At 50.4% G+C, this 19,379-nt stretch overlaps 1 protein-coding gene across 1 annotated transcript; it reads left to right on the top strand.

The window, feature by feature from the left end:
* Positions 1-16,124: 16,124 nt before the first annotated feature.
* Positions 16,125-16,949, top strand: LOC131560203 (gastrula zinc finger protein XlCGF49.1-like). Its single transcript, XM_058808871.1, has one exon. It carries the CDS (start codon positions 16,125-16,127, stop codon positions 16,947-16,949), a length of 825 nt encoding a protein of 274 aa, XP_058664854.1.
* The last annotated feature ends 2,430 nt before the right edge of the window (positions 16,950-19,379 follow it).

Here is a 19,379-nt window from a genome sequence, read left to right as displayed (position 1 = left end):
ATGTGGTTATCTGTTATAACAATTTCAAAAAAAATTATGATTAATTTTAACAATTTCAAAAAAATATTAATCAAAGCAATATCATTTGTTTACCAATTTCAAAATGATTACAACAAATCACAAATAATCAAAACAACAAACAAATCATAATATAATAATCGTCTTTTAAAATTATTTTCTAAAAATTAAAGTAACTTTCTGTAAATCATACTATATTTAAGAAGTTGTTCTAAAGCACATATGCTTGATTCATAACTGTTTCGTATAAAGTGTTTTGGGGACATCTATTGTATCGAGTACACCAGCTAAGCGGTGTGCATTGACTACAGTTGACAATCTCCTAAGCTATTTCATCATGTTCCAATTCAAAATGAATAGGGCTGCTGACACGATAAAGCCAAGCATAACTAGGATCAAAAGAACAACAATTGGATGGCACACACTGTTCAGAACACCTGTGGCAGTAGGTGACCACCCAAAGAGAGTATCCTACCACCTATGCTCAGCATCCTGCTTTACCCTCTCCATAACCCAGTGTATTTGTCTCACATTGTGATGAACAGTCACCAGGGTCTTCTCCTTGATTTTCTCGAGGATGTCAACCAGGTCTTGATGGAGCAATAGTTGTCTCACGAGGGTGAGGTTCATTCCGAAAAGGAGTGGGCATCAGCTTCTGGATCAGTGTGTAGTTGGATTGCAGTAGGTGGTGAGAAGTAACTGGAGCTTCATAAGAGAAATCGCATCCTACTATCTTAGTAAAGTTACAAGCACAGAAATTTAAATGATTTTTAGTATCTGCTATAACATTTTATATGAGCACAAAATCACAAATAGTTCTAAAGCATTCACATCTATTGCCTATGTATATAAGAACTGTTTCAAAAGTCTCACTAGGACAAATCTCAAAATGACAGATATTTTGCTCTCTATCTTAACAAATGTCTTGAGCTATGATTGCATTGCTTTCACAAATGAGCCCTTGTTGTTCACGGGCAATACAAGATTCCAAATTAATAGTTTACCATTTCTTACCAATTTGACGGGCCCATTCTCTGTGTTCAGAAAAAATAGAGAATGGCTCCATCGTAATTCAGTTCTAATGCTATAACAAGGAAAATCAAATGTACCGAGGCATTGCGTATGGTTAACACAAAAACTGTGGCTGTATTTAAAATGGGATCACAGGTCAAAATTCACTAGGTTCCACCAGGATTGGAATTCTCTTTCAGAGTCAGTGTCACTGTCCCAAATTATTTTCCGAATTTCAGTAGGAAAAGTGCCTTCTTCATCTTCTCTTAATAATTGAGGCAGCAACTGACTGCATCCATAATTGTGCCTGGATACAGCTGAGAGCCAAAGAAACATTGTTTTGTGTAGCACAAAGTGCATCAATTATCAATTTCTGATCATTTAATATGTTTGATAGCAGCCACTGGTGTGTTCACAAAAGCCAATAAGAATGACTGCAGTGGTTACTGTACTTTGATCAAATCTCTAATTGTGACAGCCAATTTATTCAAGTTCAATTAATTTACATGTTATGTGTAATAACATCACCTGGTGTTACCATAAAGGAAGGGAAAACATTATTTCTGTTGTCCATCATTAGTGTTATCATGGTTTATCAGGTCTTCATGTCCCTTGGAGTTCTGAAAAAGCAAACACAACAGATTCTGCCACTAATAGGCAGAAAAAGTTAGAATAATGGAATTGTCAGAGAGGTTTTGAACAGCAGTGGTACTTCCCCTACAGCAGCAGGGAGTCCACCAAAAACAGGTTGTCCAGGGTAATGTGCTGGGTTCTTGAAATCATCTGGTCCCTGTAGTGAAGGAATTGTGCTTGGAGCTGTTGGGCAAAAAGCAGTGATTTTGGAACACTCATTTACCCCCCATCTATAGTAAGAGGTATGAGAAGTCCATTTAATCTTTTCACCTTCTGCCCAATCCTGCACACTTTTGACAGTAAAGTGAGAAACATTACCAGATTGAATTTCCTGTGGGTTTAGGAAAATCCCAAACCATCCCTGCATTGCTTTAACAGTATTATCTCCTGTAGTTCTTTTAAAAGCATCAGCCTGGAGCAACCCAAATATAAACATAGCATAGGACTTGGTGTTAATACAGACAAGAAAGTAATTCTGTCCCTCACTTTGGAAAATACTCCAAACAGTTAACAGTTCCCCAACCTGGGCATTGTCCTGTTCCTCTCTGTTAGCAGAAGCGGGGGAGAGAGGAGGGGTTGCTTTAGTCACAGGGGCAGGTTTATTTTGGCTGCTACCCAAGCTGCCAGTTTCTTGGATTGCCCAGTTCTCCTCCATCTCCCTGGGAGCCAAGCCAACCACAAACACTCCCCCTTCCCAGGTAGGGTACCTTTTCTCAGCATCTTTGAAACCACAGGAATAAAAACCAACAGGCTTTTTCAGACCCTCAGGACCCTGCTGCCAAATGTGTACTGAAAGTTGTGAGGAGGCAAATCCCCACTCCACCTGAAAGGGGTCTGTAGGATGGATAGGGTCCAGTGCTTGGTGAGCTGTCACTTCAAGAATCAGCAATTGCAATGTTTCCTTCTGAGAAGAAGTCCAATCCCATTTTATTCTTTTTCTCAGCAAGTCATAAAGGAGAACAAAAGGGTCATTCTGGTTACTAAGAAATGTATCTGGTCTTTCTATAGGAGACAGAGCTACTATGGTTTTCTGAAGGAGAATTGCTGTAGGTTTAAGTGTTCCCGGAAGCCTTTGAGTTAAAGAGGTCATAATTTCAGGCTTTACAGGTGATTGGATTGGAGATTCAAAACCAGGAATTAATTTCTTTTCATGAATCAATTGCAGGCAGCCGGATTTGTGAATGTTTTCCAGGAGTTGGTCGGGGGTACCGACCAAAGGGTCTCTTTTTCCCAAGGGGTTAAGCCCCTCAGCCCAATGAGCTGTGTGCTGATTTAGGGACCATGGGATGTGTCTGTCTGCTGTTGTTAGGAATGCCCCATGTCCCCAGCACCCACCGGCTTCTTGTTCTGACAAAAGAATATGATCTCCCCCAGTGAGAGACACTTGACAAATGTGTTCTGTTTCAGATTTCTGGGGGAGAAGCCCGTACTGCTTTGTAAGTTTTGTTAATTCAGTAGCAGTGTACGGGATTTATTTAGTGGTTTTGTGTGGGTTAAGATCTTCATTATTGATATAGTTGCATTCTGTTTCAATTAGAGGTTTTATGTTGTTACAGCAGTGTTTCCCGCAATTTTTCATCAGGGTTAATTCTGTTTGAGAACAATTTTGACTAGTGTGAGGAGTTTCTTTCTCCTCTGTTTCTTTTGAGGAATCAGAGTTCTGTGAATTTTTAACATGTCCCTCTCTCAGGGCAGTCCGTAACAAGATATTTACATTTCTTTCTTCATCCAATTGTTTTTGCAAAACTTCAACTAGGTTTTGGAGGGAGTCTATGATAGCATTTTCCTCACTTTTTCACTTAAAGCGAGTTTCTATGGCTGCTGTGAGACAGGCACCCAAGACTGAGCAGAGGATGGTTTTATTTGTGCCCAGTTTAAATTTTGTTTCATGTTGCAAAGAAGATATGCTATCAATAACATTTTCTAAGTTAAACCAATTGCAGTTTGCCCATTCTTCTCCCCCTGGAGAAGGTGTGGCATTGTATTTAGCAAGCAGAGCATAAAATTCAGCTTTACCTTTTGCACTGAAGTTTTTAGTCATTTTGTGAGGGGACCAAAGCTACACCAGGGAGTTAACTTAAGTTACACAAATAACACAGCCTTTTCACTGTCCCCTTGCTTCCCTGGGTAGTTGAAGAGACAGAATCAGTCTGGGAGGCTCTGTGAGGTTGCTTCCAATTTGTCTCTTCCTTCCCAGACAGTACAGATACGCAGTCACATGAACACACACACACACAAATGTTTTCTTTGTGAGGGGACCAGAACCTAGAACAGGGGGAAAGCCACTCAGCCTTCACTGGGCTGCCCCTCACTCCCCTGTGTAGGTGAACGGACAATATCTGTCTAAAAGGTACAGCTTAATTTCCTCAGGTCTGTCCCTTCCCTTTTAGACAGTCCAGGTACACAAATACAGCAGTAACAACAGTAACGGGTTCAGATTCAGCTCAAATACAACAGTAACAGGTTCGGATTCAACTCAAATACAACAATAACAACAACAGTATCAGTATCAATATCAATATCAGTATCAATATCAATATCAATATCAATATCAGTAACAGCATCAATATCAGGATCAGGATAAGTATCAGTGTCAGTGTCCGTGCCAGTAAGATCAGTAACAGAAGTGACAGTAACAATTTCCCCTGCTTTTGCACCAAAAAATCTTTTGTGTCAATTCCGGAGCCTGTGTGCTCAATCGAGGGTGAGATTTGGCTTTGGTGTGTGCAGTCTGCGAGAGGTTACAGACTACACAAAACCTGCAAAATCTCACTGGCTACTGGAAATCCTGTCTGTGATGCCAATTATGTGAAGGTCCGCCCGAAATAAATGGCTGACGAATGATTTTTGGGTGCAAAAATAACCAACAAAAGGCACAGGGGTTTTGCAGTAACAAATCAACAAGGTGCAATTTTATTGATTATAACCACAGCTAAATATGCGTTTGGTTAAGGGATCCAGGGAAGAGAAGGGTAGGACAAGGGAAAAAGGGAGGAAAGAAGGTCAGGGAATGGGGTATAGCTACCAAAACATGATGTCTTCGGGGTCCCGTCGCCGAAACTCGCTGGTACACATCTTGGGGAGTACTCAGAGGGCAGTCGAACCGAACCCCAATATATATACTGTTCTTGGTTGGGGGAAGGGTGGCTGAAATTAGGTTTCCATGGAGGGGAGAAGAATAGGAACAGGAGGAGGGGGTGAAACAGTTCCATTGTTTTCATGGCCGAATGCTCACAGGTACGTTAGGTTTTTCCCCCTCCCTGAGTTGGGAGGGAGTACAGTCCCAGTCTCTGGAAAGAGGTTGCCAGGGGGGTGCCACGGGGGTGCCATGAGGGTGCCAGTAGGGTGCCAGAGGGGTTCTTGGTTCCTTGATGAGGGGATTCGCATCTCTGTTGGTCCATCACAGTGGTTGAAGACAGGCAAGAGGGGTCTTCTCATGGAGCGGGGGGGGAACCACCCCAGAGCTCAGTCCAGCCAGGTCAGGAGTTTGGAAGAAAGTCCAGTTCAATTGTCCAGAAAAGGGCAGCATGCCCCCTTCGAGTACAGCATGGTGTGTTCTGCAAACATCACTTGTGAACACACTAGATAAGCAGGAGACTTTCTTTCCCAACTGGCTCAGCAGTTTTAACCCTTCGGCAGTCTTTTCTCATGATGATCGTGAGGCAAAAAATGAAGGATTTTCAGATGGACTTCTACAGTGTGTCTGTGTGCTGGTGCTCTCGTGGTTCCTACCCATTGGCACAAGACACTCTCGAGGAAGGTTTTGTCCAGACCACCTAAGACTGCAGCAATAACTCATTTTTTTCATTTACTCTGTGGTGCAAATAAACCATTCTGTCTAATCATGATCAGAAAAAATCAGAGCAGTATTTATGTAAATTTATCTGGTATTCTATGATTAATCCTGTGGGACAAATAGCATTAAAGTCCAATTCCAATGTCCAATCTTTTACACCTTTGAGAAAGACTGGGGGTGGGCTTGGATCCAGCCACTCCCAGACTCCTCTCTTAGAAGGAATTTTAGAAGTCTAGGGGCCCTGCACAAGTTTGAGGAATCATGGTGGCTGTTGAGTGTCATTTTTCCACCTCACGTCTCGGCAAGAGTTTCTCCAAAAAAGAAATAAAGCTTTTGCCTGAAGCTCCCACTGTGCCCACGACAGAAACCCCCGTGAGTGTCTGGGACATCCTGGGTCTTTGGCAGCCTGGGGACTCCTGGGATGTCACCGTGGAGCCCCCGTGAGTGCCTGTGACAGATCGGTGCCTTTGCAGCCCAAGGTGCCCTGGGATGTCACCATGGAATGGCTGAGACTGCCTCTGACCACAGGGCTCTTCACCATCCCCAGAAAGCCCTGGGAGGTCTCCATGGAGCCCCTCTCTTGGCCTGTGACATTCCAGCTCTGGAAGAGCCTGGAGATTCCTGGAAAGTCCCCATGGAACCCCTCTGAGGGCCTGTGACAAACCTGATCCTTAGCAGGCAACCATCAGCAGCCCCCTGTTGCTATGGTCAGTTTCCATGGCAACCATCAGCAGCCCCCTGTTGCTATGGTCAGTTTCCATGGCAACCATCAGCAGCCCCCTGTTGCTATGGTCAGTCCCTTGGCAGCTCCATGGAGACCCCATGATGGGGTGGTTGCCATGGACACCAGCTGAGGCCTGCAGCCAGAGATCGTTACCATGGCAACCATTGGCAGCCCCATCCCCTGGCTCATGGGATCCCAGAACCACAGAATTGGCTGAGCTGAGAGGGACCCATCAGGATCCTCCAGTCCAACTGCTGGCCCTGCACAGGACACCCCAACAATGCCAGCCTGAGCCTGGCAGCGCTGTCCAAATGCTGCTGGAGCTCAGAGAGCCCTGGAGCTGGGACCCTTCCCTGGGGAGCCTGGGCAGGGCCCAGCAGCCTCTGGCCAAAAACCTTTTCCTGACATCCAACCTGAGCCTGCCCCGACTCAGCTGCAGCCGTTCCCTCCACTCCTGTCCCTGGGCACCAGAGGGAAGAGGTTCCCACAGCCCCAGCCAGGGACCCGCTCCCAAGGCTGTTGCCATGGCCACCAGGGCTGGGACCAGCTGGGATGCTCAGTTTCCAGGGGCCGGGGTTCAGGAATGGGATTCCCCAGTTTTCTGCTCTTGCTAAAACTGCGCTGTCCTCGCTGCCCTCCCGCCTCCCCTGGTAAGCGCAAAAGGCAAAGGTCCCAGGCTGGGATAAAAACAATTTATTGGGAGCAACAATGAGATAAGGAACGAATGGAACAGAAACAATAATGATAACAGAGTGTATAAATAAAACTGTTTACAGGGAAAACTAAAACACAACTTACTGGGTCTGCCTTGCCACTTATTTCCTCCTGCCTGGAAAGCACACCCTTCTCCTCAGGGACAGAGTGAGAGAGAGAGAGAGAGTCCCTTTCCTGTCCCTGGCAATGTCCTGAGGTGGGAGTGAATGTAATGACACAGCCATGGCAAGACCCTCATGTTTTTCCATGCCACATCATGACACTGGTAGGGGCAGGGAAAGGGACAGGTGTCTTCCTAGCATGGATCAGAAGGAAAAATGGATCACCAGGGCTCTTCCCAACATGGATCCTCCAACTATGGATGAAGTTGGGGCAGTGCACAAAAGTCCTCCTGCATTGGGGCATTGGCAGAGCTTCCCTTACAGGTGCCTCCATTGGTGTCTGGTTAAGACAGAGATCTGGGTCAAGCTTTTCCCACTCTGGGGACACTCGTAGGGCCTCTCCCTCTCGCCAGTGTGGATGCGCCAGTGCCTGATGAGGTTGGAGTTGTGCTTGAAGCCCTTCCCGCACTCAGGGCAGCACAAGGGCCTCTCATCCGTGTGAATCCGCTTATGCCGGACGAGACTGGAGCTGCTCTGAAACCTCTTCTGACACTGGGGACACTCGTAGGGCCTCTCCCCCGTGTGGATGCGTTGGTGTATGACAAGGGCAGAGCTGGAGCTGAAGCTCTTCACACATTCCTCACACTCATAGGGCCATTCCCCAGCGTGGATCCTCTGGCTGATCAGGGTGCTGCTCTGCCTGAAGCTCTTCCCACACTCCAAGTACTTGTGGGGCTTCTGCCCATCATGATGCTGCCCATGGACTACCAGCTCCGAGTTCTGGCTGAAGCTCTGTCCACCTTCCTGGCTCAGGGTGGGTCTTTCCTCCTCAGAGAACCCTGGGTTGGGTTTGGAGCCCCTCCTCCTCATGGGGGATCTCCAGGGCTTTTCCTCCCCATTGGATTCTTTTCCCATGGAGCCACTCGAACCGGCCTCTTCCATGAGGTTGTGCTGTGGGGATTTGTCATCTCTGATCTTATCCTCAGCTCCTTCTCTGGTAGAGGAAGGACAAGCACAGGATGGGATTTCCCTCCATGCAAGAGGAATGGGAAGGAGATCTCCCCAGTGCATCCCTGGCAGGATGGCGTTGGCAGCAGGGTTGTCCTGCAGCGAGGGGATTTTCTGGGCTGGGAGATGGAGCAAGAGAGAGGGGGAAAGGGGCACTGACTTCCTCCTCACCTGCCTGGGTGTCCTGAGGCATTCTCATCTTCCTTGAGGTGTCTTCCGCCATCTGGCCAAGTTTTAGGAATGGGATATTCGTAAAACAAAGAAGGAAAACAAGGGTTGAGCACAATGAGCTTTGTACTGATTTAAAAACAAACCTGGGGAAGAGTCTAAGCCAGAATTCTAATTCAGTAACAAAATAAGGATCAAGGAAATGATACTGCCTTAAACTGACAGAGTCAGGATATAACCTGACACCCTGTTGGTCAGGGTGGTGGCAGCAGTCCCAGTAAATGGTGGTGCAGTCCTGTTGGAGAGATGAACACAATTCTGTCGAAGCAGTGATCCTGTAGAAGGGTCTGGTCTTCCTCTGGATGTCCAGTGGTGGTTATGGAGTTCTTGTCCTCTGGGAATTCAGTAGGCAAACTGCTCCTGGTGTAGCAAAGTGTCAGCTTATATCCAGGTAGGAATGCTTGGATCCTCCCCCTGGGCGGAGCATCCCACAATGGGAGGATAGAATTTTATCAGTTCTGCAGTGACACTCAATGGCCCATTCACAGGAGATATCTCCCCTGGAGGGCATTATCAGGGCTGAGTCATGGAAGAGATAAAGAACACTGTCCCACCTGTTTATAAGTAGCTGAAGTTGGGGATTGAAAACATGCATTTGGTTACATCTTGCATGGCAACCTGAAACAGTGGGGTAATCCCTGCTCAGGGGGTGAACACCACCCCCCCTTACCCAAACTGGCTCAGCTGTAAAACCCCCACCCCGAAAAGGCCACACACACAGGGGAGAATGTCACACTTGGCCCCCTCCAGGGGAAGTCTGTTTCACAGGCTGGGGGACTTTGCCAAATGTTAGAATAATTTTTCTCTTTGTCCCTGTCACCTTTGTGACAGCTACACATAGCTGCCCCTTTCTTTTCATAATCTGTATTGGGCCTATTTTCCACTTTTCTTTTTTTAGAATGTGCCAGCAGCTGAGCTGGAGCTGTGCAGGACCAAAGGAATTTGGATTTGCCACAAAATAGCTTCTATTGTAAGTTTATAAAATTTTGGGATTTATTTGCCTTTCCATCACAAGTGACTTGTTGGAAGAGTAAATTCAAGGCATTTTATCTAGGGTCAATTTTGATTTCTGACAAGGAACAACATTACTTCTTCTGGTGCCCAGAGTATGCTTGTGAAGCCTCTGTTCCTCTTTCCCTGGGAGATGCTTGGGGGGATTTTTCCCTGTCCCTGTCACTCCAGGGCATTCCCCAGGGGGTCTCCATCATTCTCACCCCAGAGAATGCCTGGAGGGTCTCCCTCCCTCTCACCCCTGTGCCAGGGGGTACTCAGGGCAGTCTCTGTCCCTCTCAGCCCAGGGGATGCTCGGGGGTCTCTGTCCCCTCACCCTGGGGATGCTCGGGGGGTCTCCATCCCTCTGGCCTCAGGCAATGCCTGTGCAGGGCTGGGGACCAGGGGCTCTGTGTCCCTCTCACCACTGAGGGTGCTCGGGGCTGGGGGGGCTCTCTGACCTTCTCACACCTGTGGAGGTCGGGGGGGTCTCTGTCCCTCTCAGCCCTGGTGTGACCCCACCCAAACATCATCGGGGTCAGAGGGACAGAGACACCCTCAAACCCCCAGAAGGGCTGAACCTGGGATTTGGTTTGGGGCTGAGGATTTAGGAAGGGGCTGGAATTGGGGCTGGGCTTGGAGTTGGGGCTGAGATTTGGATTAGCGCTGGGATCGGGGTTAAGGCTAGACATGGGATTAACTATTGGGCTGGGGCTGGAATTGGGTCTAGGGCTAGACAAGTCTGGCACTGGGATGAGATTAAATACAGAACTGTGAGTGTGTCTAAACGTGGAGTGAGATTGAGACCAAGATCACTGTCAGGTTTGGGATTGAGCTCACCCAGAGTGGGACAGAGGGGATGTTACGGTGGGAAGGTTTGGGGAAAATCCTGGTTTGGGGAAAAACAAGGTGTGAATGCCTTGGGTTGGGGATTCCTCCAACCCACGTCCATTTCTAGAAGTCACCTGATGTCCCAAAATCAAGAGTAATTAAAAAAAACCCACCAGGAGTTTCCCATTTCCAGTTTCATCCCTCTTGGGTTATTGTTGGTCCCCCATCTCAAGGCTGGTGGGGATCCCATGGGTCCTAGGGATCCCCCCTCTCCAGGGTCCTGCTTTTGGATTCTGGGAGGTTCTGGGGTCCCAAGGTCCCCCTCTCCAGCCTCCCCTCAATCCAGCCACTTGGGGTTCCCCCTTCTTTCTACCACCTTGTCCTGGATTAGCGCAAATTTGGTCAAAACCCTCCAAAAGGAGTTTCCTCTAGAATGCTGATTCAGCAGCCCCACCCTCAGCCAGTTTGGGAAAATATTGCCTTAGAGGAAAGTGGCAAAAAAAGTTACTTTACAGGCAAAGCATTTACCAGCACAAAAATTGAACAATATTAAGCAATAAAACCTCTTGCTGCTCCAAAATAGATGACAAACTCCGAAAGTTCCTCCTTGGGTTGTAGCTCCCCGCACTCAGCGTCTTATCAGTGTCTTATCAGTGTCTTATCAGTGTCTTATCAGTGTCTTATCAGTCTCTCCAGCACTGGAAATGCTGTGGCCCAGGCTCAGCCAAGTGGGCCACAGGTGCGAGCTGCTGGTGGTGTTCTGGCTGTTCAGTGCAGAGCAGATTTAAACAGCTCCAAAGAAAAAGAAAAACCACAGTCCAGGGAACTTCTCTGCTTCAGCGAGCAAAAACTAACTAAAAGCAAAGGACAGCTCTGTCCTGCTGTCTGTCCATCCAGCAGCTGGAATGTAGAGGAATGTAGTGTATGAAAACAAACTGCTGCTTCTTCCTCCTCCCCTCCTCTCTAAAAACCGGCCTTAAAGGTGCAGAACTCATTTCTGGGCTAAACAGACCGATGGGGGTACGAGCATCATGAAGTCACCCCAGGACACGCCCCTGTCAGGGTCAGGGGGTCCCGTCCCTGCCTCATCTCCACGCTGCCGGGGGTCCCCCAGCTCCGGTATCGCCCCTTCCCCTCTCTCCGCCCCGGGGGTCCCCCGTTCCACAGCCCCGGCTCTCACGGGGATCCCCAAAACCAATGTCCCGCCCTGTCGGTACCGGGCCATCCCCACGTGGACCCCTGGGACCCTTCCGAGGGGCGATCGCGGCTCCTCTGCCCCCGAAAAAGCTCCTCTTAGGGAGCCCGGAGATACCCGGGGCTCGAGTCAGGGATCTGCTGGCTCCGAACACTCTCCAAAAAATCCTCCTGGAGACCCCTGGCTGGAGCCGGGGCGAGCTCGGCCTCCGCCCTCCCCTGCGGCTCGGGGCTGGGGGCGATGCTCCCGGGGCAGGGGGTGCTGCAGGCTCGGCGTGCGGGCGCTGCGAGCGCCGCGATTCTCCCGCTCCTGCTCCTCCTCTCCCTCCTCTTCCTCCCGCATTTCCTCCGCTGCCAGCCCGGACCCCCCTTTCCCACCGCTCTGCCCCGCGGCCCCGCAGCCCCGGCTGCTGGGTGGGGGAGCCCCCGATCGGCCCCAGGGCTGGGCAGGGGCTCGGGGACCCCCCCGGGGCGGATCCGTCCCCCCGGCCCGAGCCCCAAATTCCGCTCCGGGGCCGCCGGGCTCTGCGGGGCCGCCTGGCAACGGGTGAGTCATCGGCGAGAAAAGCTCTGGTTGGCTGGAAATTGTTTACTGCGTCCTCTGATTGGCTGGAATTGTAAAAGGCGCTACGCCCTGCGGGTGTTGCTGGGAGCTGCGGAGGCCGGGCGGGAGCCTTTTCCTGTTTCTTTCTGTTCTCTGAGACCTCTTTCCTATTTCTTTCTCTCTTTGAGACCTCTTCCCTCTTTCTTTCTCTCCCTTTCTCCTCCCCATTTCTTGTTCCGTTCAGTCCACGCTCAATAATCGTCGGTTGCTGTCCCACGCTCTCATTCGCTCCTTCAGTGCGGCAGAGGCGTCTCTCCCTCGCGGGGTCTTAATCCATGGACAGGGTCCCTTCCCACCCCAGTCCCTGGAAAATGTCCATCAATGCCACCTTTGCTGTGTGGTCTGGGGGCCCACAGAGCTGCTGGATCTTCTCCCCTTGGGAGAGAAGTTCCTTGGGAGGCACGGCAGGAGCAGCAGGGAGCCTCGGGAATGCCCCTCTGGGATCCACGGCACATACTGCCAGGGTCTGGAATTCCAGTTCTCAGCTATGAAAAGATGTTCCTGCCCTTGAGGGCAAAGCTGTCAAGAAGGAGCCAAAAGCCAAGTGGAACAAGATCTTACAGTGGCATTTCACTGCAAGCCTTCATAACTTCCCCCATGGTTGTTGTAGCTCCTGAATTGGGAATTAAATCCGGGCACGGTCTTTGGTGTGAGCATCCCTGGGTCAAGGGAGACACTGAGAGAGAAACAGAGCAGACAAAGAGAGGCAGGAGAGAAAAGAGGGCACAAACACAGTCAGCTGAGAAGGTGGCACTCTGAAAACAGACCAGAACTGACTGAAAAGGAATATAACAGAAAGGAATAATTTTGCACCTTTTATTTACTATCAAAATACAATTTCTTCCCCTTCTCACAAACATCTTGCCAGTGTCATTCAGCAGGGCTGTCAGAAAGTCCTTCATTCTGGGTGGATGTTCCAGGCTGCAGCCACAAGGAAACAGGGAATGGGGATTTTCCTGCTCCTGGGGAGTTTGACATCCTCATCTGAGGAGAGGAGGAGGCACCAAAAGAAAAGGGCAGCTGGGCTTCACCCTTCCACAGGAAAAACGGGGCGGGGGAATCTCTCATCCTGTCTGCTGCTGTTCCCACAGGGATGTGAGGGCTGATCCCAGAGCCCTAAGGGTCACAGTCAGGGCTGCCCTCAGGGAATGCTTGCCTGGTACTGAGGGGCAGCGTGGGAGCACCTGGATCTTGGGGCACCCAGCTGCCCCTCATGTTTGGAGGTGCCTGAGGAGGGCTGGGACGATGCCAGGGACATCCTGCAGTGACATCCCCTCTGTCCTGCCCTGGGTGAGCTCAGTCCCAAACCTGACCCAGATCCTGGTCTCATTCTCACTCCATGTTTAGACACACTCACAGTTCTGTATTTAATCTCATCCCAGTGCCAGACTTGTCTAGCCCTAGACCCAAATCCAACCCCAGCCCTAAAGCCAATCCCATGTCCAGCCTTAACCCCGATCCCAGCGCTAATCCAAATCTCAGCCCCAACTCCAAGCCCAGCCCCAATTCCAGCCCCTTCCTAAATCCTCAGCCCCAAACCAAATCCCAGGTTCAGCCCTTCTGGGGGTTTGAGGGTGTCTCTGTCCCTCTGACCCCGATGATGTTTGGGTGGGGTCACACCAGGGCTGAGAGGGACAGAGACGCCCCCGGCCTCCCCAGGTGTGAGAAGGTTGGAGAGCCCCCCCAGCCCCGAGCACCCTCAGTGGTGAGAGGGACACAGAGCCCCTGGTCCCCAGCCCTGCACAGGCATTGCCTGAGGCCAGAGGGATGGAGACCCCCCGAGCATCCCCAGGGTGAGGGGACAGAGACCCCCGAGCATCCCCTGGGCTGAGAGGGACAGAGACTGCCCTGAGTACCCCCTGGCACAGGGGTGAGAGGGAGGGAGACCCTCCAGGCATTCTCTGGGGTGAGAATGATGGAGACCCCCTGGGGAATGCCCTGGGGTGACAGGGACAGGGACAAGCCCCCCAAACCCCTGCCAAGCATCCCCCAGGGCGAGAGGCACAGAGACCCCTCGAGCATCTCCTGGGCACTGGACAAAATAATTTGGCAGAAATCAAACTTGACTCTGCATAAATCACTTTGATGAATATTTGATTTTCCCACAAGTCAGATGTGATGAAAATGCAAACATATCCCAAACATTAATAAACTGACAGTACAAGCAATTTTGTGACAATTCCAAGTTCCACTGGTTCCTGCACAGCTCCAGCTCAGCTGCTGGCACATTCTGATAAAAGTGTAAATTCAGCCCAAGACAGATATCATTAAAAGGAAAGTAAACTCTTTGTAGCTGTCACAAAGGCGACAGGGATGAAGAGAAAAATGATTCTCACATTTCGCAAAGCACTCAAGCCTGGGAATTCAGGAGTTATTTGGGAATTTAGCTACTTGAGCTGAGCTTCTTGTAGGACTTTTAGCAGCCTTGTGTTCCTCACCATGGGGTGAATGAACCTTGTCAGTCTTGCTGGTATCATTTGCTCCCTTTCCTCCTGTCATTTTAAAAAACATTTCAAGGAAGGATGTCACAGACATTTTTTCATAAAATCCTCTCTTTTAGGATTTGTCCTTTCTGGAAAGCTGGGGCCCCAGAAGAAAAATGCAAACAATAATTATCTGCTGATGTGGAATGTAACAGGAGCTTGTGTGATTGGTCTTCTGTGAGTGTTTGGATTTGCTGACCACTCATGGGAGAGTGGTCCTTGCTTTCTGCTGGACACAGAACTTTGTTATTCATTCTCTTCTTTCTATTCTTAGCTTAGCAAGCCTCTGCAACTTTTCTCTTTATTCCTTTTAGTATAGTTATAATGTATTATATATCATATATCAATAAATCCAGCCTTCTGATCATGAACCAAGGTTCTCGTCCACTTCTCTCACCCTGAAGACCTTCATCAGGTCGCTGTAATAGAAGGACAACAAAATATTTTCTTTACACTCCAGGCCCACAAAGGCGATTTACCTCATCGGTTCTCCCATAAGTCACTCAGAGGAAGCTGCAGCCCAGTTTCAAAGAGTTCCTCCAGAGAGAACCACAACCTCCTCAGAGGAGGGAACCATGCTGTTGTCAAAGGCACTTGGGGTCAGAGAACAGTGCCTAAACTCACTGTGCCAAAATAATTTCAGTCTGGTGAGTCTGGTTAAGAAAAGTGTTAGAGAGATTCCTCTGCCACAATTAAGGTGATAATGAGACCAAACCCAAAATGAATTTTATTGAACAGTAAATGGGATAGAAAAGGGGGGACAGGAAAAAGAGCCCTCCCCTGGGGCAGGGTAAGTGTGACATTGTCTCGTGTGTGTGGCCTTCCTAGAGTGGGGGTTTTACACCTTAGCCAGTTTGGGTAAGGGGGGTGGTGTTCACCCCCTGAGCAGGGATTACCCCACTGTTTCAGGTTGCCATGCAAGATGTAACCAAATGCATGTTTTCAATCCCCAACTTCATCAACTGCTATAAACAGGTGGGGCACTGTTCTTTATCTCTTCCATGACTCAGCCCTGATAATGCCCTCCAGGGGAGATATCTCCTGTGAATGGGCCATTGAGTGTCACTGCAGAACTGATAAAATTCCATCCTCCCATTGTGGGATGCTCCACCCAGGGGGAGGATCCAAGCATTCCTACCTGGATATAAGCTGACACTTTGCTACACCAGCAGCACCTTGCCTACTGGATTCCCAGAGGACGAGAACTCCCTAGCAACCACTGGACATCCAGAGGAAGACCAGACCCTTCTACAGGATCACTGCTTCGACAGAATCATGTTCATCTCTCCAACAGGACTGCACCACCATCTACTGGGACTGTTGCCACCACCCTGACCAACAGGGTGTCAGGTTATATCCTGACTCTGTCAGTTTAAGGCAGTGTTTCTGTATCATTGCCTTGATCTTCATTTTCTTTTAAATTGTAATTCTGGTTTAGACCCTCCCCAGGTTTGCCTTCAAATCAGTAAAAAAGACAATGTGCGCACCCTTTGTTTTCTTCCCAGAACAGGATTTCCCATTCCCAAACCTTGATTGGATGGAGAAGGAGGCTGTGAGGAAGAGGAAGGATCCCCAGGACACCCAGATAGGTGAGGAGGAAGTAATTTCCTATTTCCCCCTCTCTCCTGCTCCATCTCCCAGCCCAGCACAGCCCCTGGCTGCAGGACAACCCTGCTGCCAACGCCATCCTGCCGGGGATGCACTGGGGGAATCTCCTTCCCCTTCCCTCTGGCATGGAGCCAAATCCCATCCTGTCCTTGTCCTTCCTTCCCCAGGGAAGGAACTGAGGATGGAGACCAGGGAGGAAAAATCTGCATGCCAGAACCTCATGAAAGAGGCCGTTTTGAGTGATTCTAGCGCACAGGAATCCAACAGGGAAGAAAACACTCAGGAATCCCGCATGAGGAGGGGCTCCAAACCCAGCCCAGGGTGCTCTGAAGAAGAAAGAGCCACCCTGAACCAGGAAGGTGGGCAGACCTTCAGCCAGAGTTCAGAGCTGGTGGTCCATAAGAAGCTTCATGATGGGGAGAAGCCCCACAAGTGCTTGCAGTGTGGGAAGATCTTTAGGTGGAGCTGCCACCTGATCAGCCACCAGATGATCCACACCAGGGAATGGCCCTACGAGTGTGCGGAGTGTGGGAAGGGCTTCAGCTACAGATCCAACCTTGTGACCCACCAACGTCTCCACACTGGAGAGAGGCCCTACGAGTGTCCCCAGTGTCAGAAGAGGTTTCAGAGCAGCTCCAATCTCCTCCAGCACCAGCGGATTCACACCAAGGAGAGGCCCTTCCTCTGCCCTGAGTGCGGGAAGGGCTTCAAGCACAACTCCAAACTCATCAAGCACCGGCGCATCCACACTGGGGAGAGGCCCTGCCAGTGCGCCACATGTGGGAAGAGGTTTCAGACAAGCTCCCATCTCCTCCTGCATGAGCCGATTCACACGGATGAGAGGCCCTTCCACTGCCCCGACTGTGGGAAGGGTTTCAAGCACAACTCCACCCTCATCACCCACCGACGCATCCACACAGGGGAGCGGCCCTGCGAGTGTCCCCAGTGTGAGAAAAGCTTCACCAGCAGCTCTCACTTTACAAGACACCAACGGAGCCACCAGTAAGGGAAGCCCTGCAAATGCCAAAATTGCAGGAACAGCTTCATGCACCACTCCAGCTTCATCCCCCATTAGAGGGCCCACATTGGAAAGAACCCTGGTGATCCAGTTTCCCTGTAGTCTATGCTGGGAAGACACCTGTCCCTTTTTATGCCCTTGCCAAAGACATGATGTGGGACGGAAGAACATGAGGGTCTGGCCATGGCCGTGTCATTACATTCACTCGCACCTCAGAACATTGCCAGGGGCAGGAAAGGGACTCTCTCTCTCTCTCCCTGAGGAGACGGGTGAAATTTCCAGACAGGGGAAATTGTGGCCAGGAAGAGCCTGTTGTTGATGTATTAGTTTTCCCAGTAAACTGTTTCATTTATCCCTTCTGTTATCAGTATCATTTCTGTTTCTGTTTGTTCCTTATCTCATTGTTGTTCCCAATAAATTGTTCTTATCCCAGCCTGGGACCTTTGCCTTTTGTGCTTTCCATGGGAGGCGGGAGGGCAGTGAGGGCAGCGCGGTTTTAGCGGGGGCAGGAAATTGGGGAATCCCATTCCTGAACCCCGGTGCATGGAAACCGAGAATCCCAGCTGGTGCCAGCCCTGGTGGCCATGGCAGCAGCCTTTGGAGTGGGTCCCTGGCTGGGGCTGTGGGAACCTCTTCCCTCTGGTGCCCAGGGACAGGAGTGGAGGGAACGGCTGCAGCTGAGTCGGGGCAGGCTCAGGTTGGATGTCAGGAAAAGGTCTTTGCCCAGATGCTGCGGGGGCCCTGCCCAGGCTCCCCAGGGAAGGGTCCCAGCTCCAGGGCTCTCTGAGCTGCAGCAGCGTTTCGGCAGCGCTGCCAGGCCCAGGCTGGCATTGTTGGGGTGTCCTGTGCAGGGCCGCCAGCAGTTGGACTGGAGGATCCTGATGGGTCCCTCCCAGCTCAGCCAATTCTGTGGTTCTGGGATCCCATGAGCCTGGGGATGGGGCTGCCAATGGTTGCCATGGCAACTGGCTGTGGCTGCAGGCTTGAGCTGGTGTCCATGGAAACCATCCCGGCATGGAGTCACCATGGAGCTGCCAAGGGACTGACCATAGCAACAGGGGGCTGGTGATGGTTGCCTGCTAAGGATCAGGTTTCTCACAGGCCCTCAGAGGGGTTCCTTAGGGACTTTCCAACAGTCTCCAGGCTGTTCCAGAGCTGGAATGTCATAGGAAGAGACAGGGGCTCCATGGAGACCTCCCAGGACTTTCTGGGGATGGTAAAGAGCCTTGTGGTCAGAGGCAGTCTCAGCCATTCCATGGTGACATCCCAGGAGACCTTGTGCTGCAAAGGCACCGATCTGTCACAGGCACTCACGGGGGCTCCATGGTGACATCCCAGGAGTCCCCAGGCTGCCAAAGACCCAGGATGTCCCAGACACTCACAGGGTTCCTGTCATGGGCAGATATATTTATATAAATATGTATTCTCTATTATGGTAATGATTAGACAAAATTGCCTTAATCAGAAATATTTATGCCAGGATGTAAGAGACGTAAAATATATTATACAGAGCACTAGGAAATTATTTCAAAGCAACTGTATTAAGCAAAACCTGTAATTAAGCAGAGATGTCACTCCCCCCGACCAATGACCATGGGCAATTCCCTTTGGCTCAGCCTGGAGCACTGACCTTGAGGGTTTCCCCACTGCTGGGAGGAATCCCCACACCCCTCAAGAAGGGAAATGTCAGGAGATGCTGCCATTAAAATTTGGGATGGGTTTTTCTCATCTGAGGTGCTGCCCTGTCAGTCAGATGTGCCCAGGCTGGGCCAGCTCAGCAGCTCTGCAGAAGCTCTCAGTGGTGTCACTTGGTTGTTCCTTTCTCTGGGGATTTTTCCAGCTCTGCCACAGCTTCAGCTCCCTCTGAGGATGTTGAACTTTGAGATGGAGGAGTCAGGCTGGTTTCAGCATTATTCACCCCCAAAGCAGTGTGACACCCCTCCTTCATTTCCCACTGGGGGCTTTGCAAACAGGACCTTGTTGGAGTTGTTGGAGCCCATTGCAGGCAGAGCCTCCTGCTCCAGCAGGAACTGCCTTTCCTGTGCCATCAGCAGGGCAGGTCCCGCTGCAGGAAAAGCCTCAGACCAGCCCCAGCACAGGGAAGGGCTTGGGCACAAGGGCAGAGTGCCGTGCTGGGAGCTGTGCCAGGGAGAGCCTGAGGCACCAAAGGCACCTTGGCAGCAGCAGCTGCTTGCAGGCCATGGACAGAAGCCTCCCTTGGCAGCCCAGCCTGGTGGCCACCACTGCAGAGCTGCTGCCTCAGGGCTCATTCCTGGCTGGGCTCTGAAAAGCCACTTCTGCTCCAGGAGCCTGACTGGGAAGCCATTGGCCTCAGCACCTTGGGGACAAGATATTAATGACAAAACTCTTCATGGCAGCAGAGCCAAGGCAGGGGCAGAGGAAAGGGCAGAGCCAGGC

The sequence above is a fragment of the Ammospiza caudacuta genome, chromosome 7, assembly GCF_027887145.1.
Source record: "Ammospiza caudacuta isolate bAmmCau1 chromosome 7, bAmmCau1.pri, whole genome shotgun sequence".
NCBI lineage: Eukaryota > Metazoa > Chordata > Aves > Passeriformes > Passerellidae > Ammospiza > Ammospiza caudacuta.
This window is presented reverse-complemented; position numbering and strand designations above follow the sequence as displayed.